The sequence below is a fragment of the Nuphar pumila genome, chromosome 10 (genome assembly GCF_984573655.1).
Source record: "Nuphar pumila chromosome 10, dmNupPumi1.hap1.1, whole genome shotgun sequence".
Classification (NCBI taxonomy): domain Eukaryota; kingdom Viridiplantae; phylum Streptophyta; class Magnoliopsida; order Nymphaeales; family Nymphaeaceae; genus Nuphar; species Nuphar pumila.
The window spans coordinates 114,824,440-114,830,439 of record NC_143258.1 but is presented as its reverse complement, the minus strand read 5'-3'; the positions used below and the strand labels follow the sequence as shown (position 1 = coordinate 114,830,439).

Here is a 6,000-nt window from a genome sequence, read left to right as displayed (position 1 = left end):
CTCGCTTTTCCTACAGCGTTTCTTTATTGTTTGGTATTGCCATTCACTTGCAAATGCCATTTGCTTCTGTCAATGCTAAAGCACCCAAATGAAGGAATTTGAGACGTGAGGATTTGCATTTTGTGGTCCTGTAAAGCTATTTTAGGGATTAACTTTGTCAGTTACTCTCTCTCTCTCCCTCCCTCTAACACGGTAAGAACATTATAATAACAAAGAAGCAAATTGTTCATTTATCAACCTAAATAAAATGAAAAACCGTTTTCTTTTTTCCACCCATAAGGTATTTATCTGTTCCAAGGTAATAAATAAAAAAATACAAGAAATATGAGACCACCACTTTTTAAAAATTCAGACTTAATTATGAATTTATTTTACGTTAGATTTTTAAGTAGCTCTCTGTTTCGCTCCTAGCTCTTTCCGTCACCTGTTTCCACGCTTGTGGAAAGAAGCGATGCTCAAATCATAAATTTGGTACTGGATGTAGCTTTTTCCCTGAGCGAGATGCTTAATATTTACATGCATGGCATGGTGGTTGTGGGGAACCACCTGAGGTTTTTCCTTATTCAGCAAGGGTTCATCGTCATCAAAAAAGCGCGCATGCACACACAGTAGCCAGCAGAAAAAAAACTAGAAACAAAAACTATGACACATTTGGCTGGCTTTGTAAAGAGTACCTACGTCACAGGTGAAGCACATTAAACATATCCACGGTAACAATGCAGACATGCACATATGGCCACTTATCATAGAGACAACAAAATTTCCACAAGATTTTGGTCTCTGATTGACTAGAAAATTAGGGGACATTGCCGGGCCAGAAAAGTTCACACGATAAGCACATTAAACATATTTACAGGAAAGAGAATGCTACAAGTACTCGCACACAATTGCTCTTGTTTTCTATCAAAACTTTTGGCACTGTGGAGTCACTTTGCCATTTCCAATGTTGCAGCATTTGTCCTTGATGATGCTCGACTGATGGTTCCCGTAACTTTTCCTGCAAAAGGAACAAAATGAGCACATCTAAAAAGTTCGATGTTTGAATGCACAATAATATAAACAAAAGCAAACAATATTTCATGTACATTGACAATGAGAAACACCCACCTATAATGAGAAATATCACCCAGAGAACAAATATTAGATACAAAGCAACAATATTGTACTTCGTCCTGTTTCAAAACCTATAAGACTGAACACCACCTGATACGCTTTTTCTTCCAAAAGTGCCCATAGATATTGCTACTTGAAACAGTAAGGGGCCAACTGAAATTTGATTTTCTAGTGAATCTTCAGTCATTCCTCGAGTTGTGGAATGCCTCCAGGTTCCACAATCCTGCTATTTTCATCTGATCTAACCATATTAGTCCAAGCAATTGCAAAGATCACTTGTTTGCTGCCATAAGATAAGTGCTATAAGAAATTTTAATGATCTCAGTCAACTTCATTTAGAATCGAAAGTAAGATACTTGACAGACTGTAAGGATAATGCCATCAGTAAGGCAAAGACAACTTTGTGTATATCCTGTATCTCCTTTGGCACTTATGAAGGTTTGATCTATCACTACATGCTGATTCACTTTTATGACATGGGACCACCTGTCAAGCAACCGCAGATGAACCAAATCTCACGTTGAAGAGTCTACTAGTCTCCCCTAAGTCTTTTATGTAAACTGCCAACCTATGTAACATGGACACTTCTAAAAGGAAAACGCACCCATGCAAGTGCGACACTTGACACGGCACTGAGGTCCATTTCTGTCTGAAAGTGGATCCAGTTAACCCTAAGTATAGTTTTATCCATATTGTATACATAAGGGGGTGTTTGATTGCAGGACGGTGGTGTTCGCCATCCTTGCAAGACATGGGGACCACGTGCCCACGCAAACGCAAGACATGCTGGACCTGCGGGACACCGCTTCCCGCATATCACGTGTGAGTTTAGTTGTTATAGGCGTTAGGCGGTGAGCGCCCTAAAAAGCCTAGGCAAGGCCTAGGCAGTGTAGGCATTACCCCAAATAAAAAAAAAGCAAACAAATATGTAAACAAACTACTAAAATTAATAACAAACATGTATACAACATAAAATCAATCAACAATACAAAATAGCAAAACAAAATATGTCGTTGAACACTGTAAGACAATTATATATATATATATATATATATATATATATATATGAGTAATACTAAACTTACCCAGTGAAAAAAAATCATAAAAAATACAAAATTTAGAGAAAAAAAAGCAAAGAAACATAAACATATTACATGGATATTAATAAGTAATAACAGTTCAACACACAATCACAAAATCAGCCGCAGCAAAAAATCATTTCAACTAAAAATGAGTGAGCCAGCGAGAGAGAGAGAGCCCAAGAGAGCCAGCGAGCCAACGAGAGAGAGCCCGAGCGAGCGAGTGACAAAGAGAGAGAGAGACAGCCCGAGCAAGTGATAGAGAGAGAGAGACCGAGTGAGTGAGAGAGAGAGCCCAAGCGAGTGATAGAGAGAAAGAGAGATCGAGCGAGTAACAGAGAGAGACAGAGATTGAGCGAGTGACAAAGAGAGAGAGAGAGTACCTTTTTTTCTTGAAATTCTTCTTCTTCATGCCCTAACGGGAAAGAGTCAGAATGAAAATGAAAAGAAAAGGAGGAAAATTCATTTTCTCCCTTTTTATAGTCATTGACACTTGGTCAACGGTTTTTTTCCGTCTAGGCATGCTATGCGGAGCCTAGGCGGAAAAGTAGGGCCCCACCACCAAAACTGCATCGCTCAGGTAGTGGGGCTACTGTAATGAAATGGTGATCTTCCACAAAAGCACAAAAGCACAAAAGCTTACAATAGGTGTCTATTGGAGACACTACAATCACAACCCACAAAAGGGTATAAATGGAAGAACACAAGATAAAAATAATAAACTTTATTTCATATGAAAATGCTTAAGAAGCATTGATTACAAAGGAGAGGGGATCACCCCTATATATAGGGAAGAGAGTGGGGGGAGAAGAGCTCTTAATGAGCTCTTCTCAAAGAGTCGTTGGACTAGCTCCAACGACTATAAATCTAGTCAAGATCTAAGTAGATACTAGATAAAAAGTCTAGTTCAAACTGAACTAGACAAAAAATAAAAAGGAAAAAAAAGAAAAAATAAAATAATAAATAAATAATTATATTATATTACATGTTTATATTTTTAACACCCCCTCAAACTTACGGTATAAAGAGCGAAAGTTTATTAAAGAGAAAATGGTATCTAAGAGCAGCGAGAGGTTTGGTGAAGAAATTTGCTAATTGATATTCTGATGTAACATATGGCAGATCAATGGTTCTATGAAGATACTCCTCTCTGACATAGTGACAGTCAATTTCAATAGGTTTGGTGCGTTTATAAAATGTTCGGTTACTGGCAATATAGATCGCACTCTTGTTGTTACAGTACATGCGTGAAGCTTGTGTCACTTCAACTCACATGTCAGCTAGTAGACGTCTGAGCCAAACTACTACCATTATCGTGGTGGTCATAGCTCGGTATTCAGCTTCGGTGGACGAAAGAGAGACCTTCTGTTGCTTTTTAAACCGTCACGAAATCAATGATTCACCTAAGAAAACACAAAAAACAGTAGTTGAGTATCTGTTATTGGGATCACCTCCTCGGTCAGCATCAATATAAGTAATTAAATTTAAACAAGATGAAGCAAACAAGAGGCCTCATGAAAGAAAGGACTTAATGTATCTAATAATACGCAAAACTACTCCCATGTGAACAGAAGTGTGAGCGTGCTAAAACTGGCTAGTTGTGTGTACGTGTGTTATATTAGGTCTAGTAATGGAAAGATAGGAAAGTGCTCCAATAAGTTGTCTGTAGGAGCGGGATCATCAAGAGGTTCTCCATCATCGATTTTCATTTTGATGTTGACAACTTCTGGAGTATCCACTTTCTTATCATCTATAATTTCATACCTTAAAACAATATCAAAAGCAAATTTATATTGAGATAATAAATAGTCACGAGGACAATAAGCAACTTCAATTCCTAAGAAATATCTCAATAAGCTTAAATCAGCCATTTTAAAATGAATTTTAAGAAGTTTTTAAATGTTTTCAACTCTCTGTTTGTCGCTTCCGGTGATGATCATGTCCACATAGAAAAGAAGAAGAAGAATCTTTGCATCAAAAATCTTAATAAATAAAGCAGTGTTAGTCAAACAAGATTTAAATTTAATATCAAGCATAACATGACTAAACCTGTCATACCAGGCTTTTGGTGCTTGTTTAAGACCGTAAAGAGCCTTTTCTAAATGAAGAGTTTTACCCTTAGGGATATTAATACCAAGTGGTGGTTCCATATAAACTTCTTTAACTAGATTTTCATTGAGAAAAGCATTCTTGATATCCACTTGAAAAATGAATCATTTTCTAATAGAGGCTAAGGCTATTAGTGTTCTGACGATGGTCATTAGGGCAACTAGAGCAAAAGTTTCTTCGTAATCGATATCATACTCTTGGGCATACCCCTTGGTCACTAATCTAGCTTTATACCTTTCAAGAGTTTCATCACTCTTGATTTTAACTATGTAAACCCACCGGCAACCTATAGGCTTCTTGCTCAGAGGAATATCTTGAATAGTTCAAGTGTTAGCCTTTTCTAATGCTTTCAATTTTACCTTCATGACTTTTACCCACTGTGTATGGCTTTTGGCTTGAATATAGGATGACGACTCTACATATGACTGTATTAATGCAATAAATGTCTTATACGTGGGTGAAAAAGATTTGTAGGACATAAATTATCTTGGAGGTCTACAAATTTTGGATGACCTTCTGGTTTACATTTCGGAGTATTTTTTTCAATACACATGGAAGATTGGATTCTCTACGTCTTGAATATTGTAAACTAGTGTCCCTATGGGTTTGCTCTCCATTAGCAACATTATGTTCAAAATCAATAGTACCTTGTCCCTTGTCTAAATTGTATTCATGGTCACAATCATCAGATTTCAAAGTCAAATCTATCAAAAAAGAATATTCAGTTACTTTGTTTTTTTTTAAATCGAAAAAACTTTTCTTTTTCAAGAAGGATATATTTCTTTATACATATAATTTTTCATTTTTAAAACCAAAACACCTATAGCCTTTTTTATTATTATCTGCATAACCTAAAAAGGCACAAGGAATAGCATGGGGAGAGAGTTTATCATTCCTGTTGGTAAAAACAAAACATTTGCATCCAAAGACTCTTAATCTAGAGCAATCAGGAGATAATTTGACAAGTTTCTGAATTGGAGTTATATTTTCAAAAAAGATGGCATTTGGTTGATGAGATAGGTAGCAATTAAGGCAGCTTCTGCCAAAACTCTTTTGGAACTTGATTTGCTATTAATAAGGTCCTAATAGTTTATATAATATGTCGATATTTTCATTCGGCCAGACCATTTTGTTGCAGTGCGTGTGGACAAGATCTTTAATGTGTGATGCCACATAAATTGAGATAGTTTTTAAATTCTTTTGACATAAATTTTCTCTTAGATTTATGCTTAAGTAAATCCAAGTATGCCTAGAGAAGTCATTGACAAAAATTACATAATATGCATATCTGTCTTTTGATATGACCGGTGTAGGACCCCAAACATCCGAATGTATTAACTTAAGTGGTCTAGATGAAACAAAAGTTCTATCATGAAATGATAATCTTTTCATTTTGCCAAGAAAACAATCTTTATAAGAAAAATTTTCAGAATTACAATCTTTTTCGAAACTTGAAAAGTGTTGAATTTTAGATATATGAGGATGACCAAGCCTTTTGTGCCATAGATCCAACTGTAGTTTCTGAACATTATAACAGAAGGCATTCTTGGATAATTCCAAAAAATCTATATAATAGAGTCCTCCTTCTCTATGGCCTTCCCCAATAAGCTTTCCTGATTGGCGATCATATACCTAACATCCATGAGAAGAGAATGAGACATTATACCCATGATCAGATATTTGAGAAACAGATAAAAGG

General features: G+C 36.1%; 1 protein-coding gene across 2 annotated transcripts in view; it reads right to left on the bottom strand.

Moving 5' to 3' along the window:
• Positions 1-630: 630 nt before the first annotated feature.
• The window catches only part of EMB2738 (GTP-binding family protein), a 77,496-nt gene continuing 72,126 nt past the window's right edge, over positions 631-6,000 (bottom strand). The window contains exon 12 of one of the 2 annotated variants that reach the window (XM_090019785.1): positions 631-997. In XM_090019785.1, coding sequence (XP_089875911.1) covers positions 927-997 — 71 coding nt within the window. In that variant the 3' untranslated portion in view covers positions 631-926. The remainder of the gene's footprint in view (positions 998-6,000) is intronic. The other variant, XR_016435007.1, reaches the window with a different exon arrangement.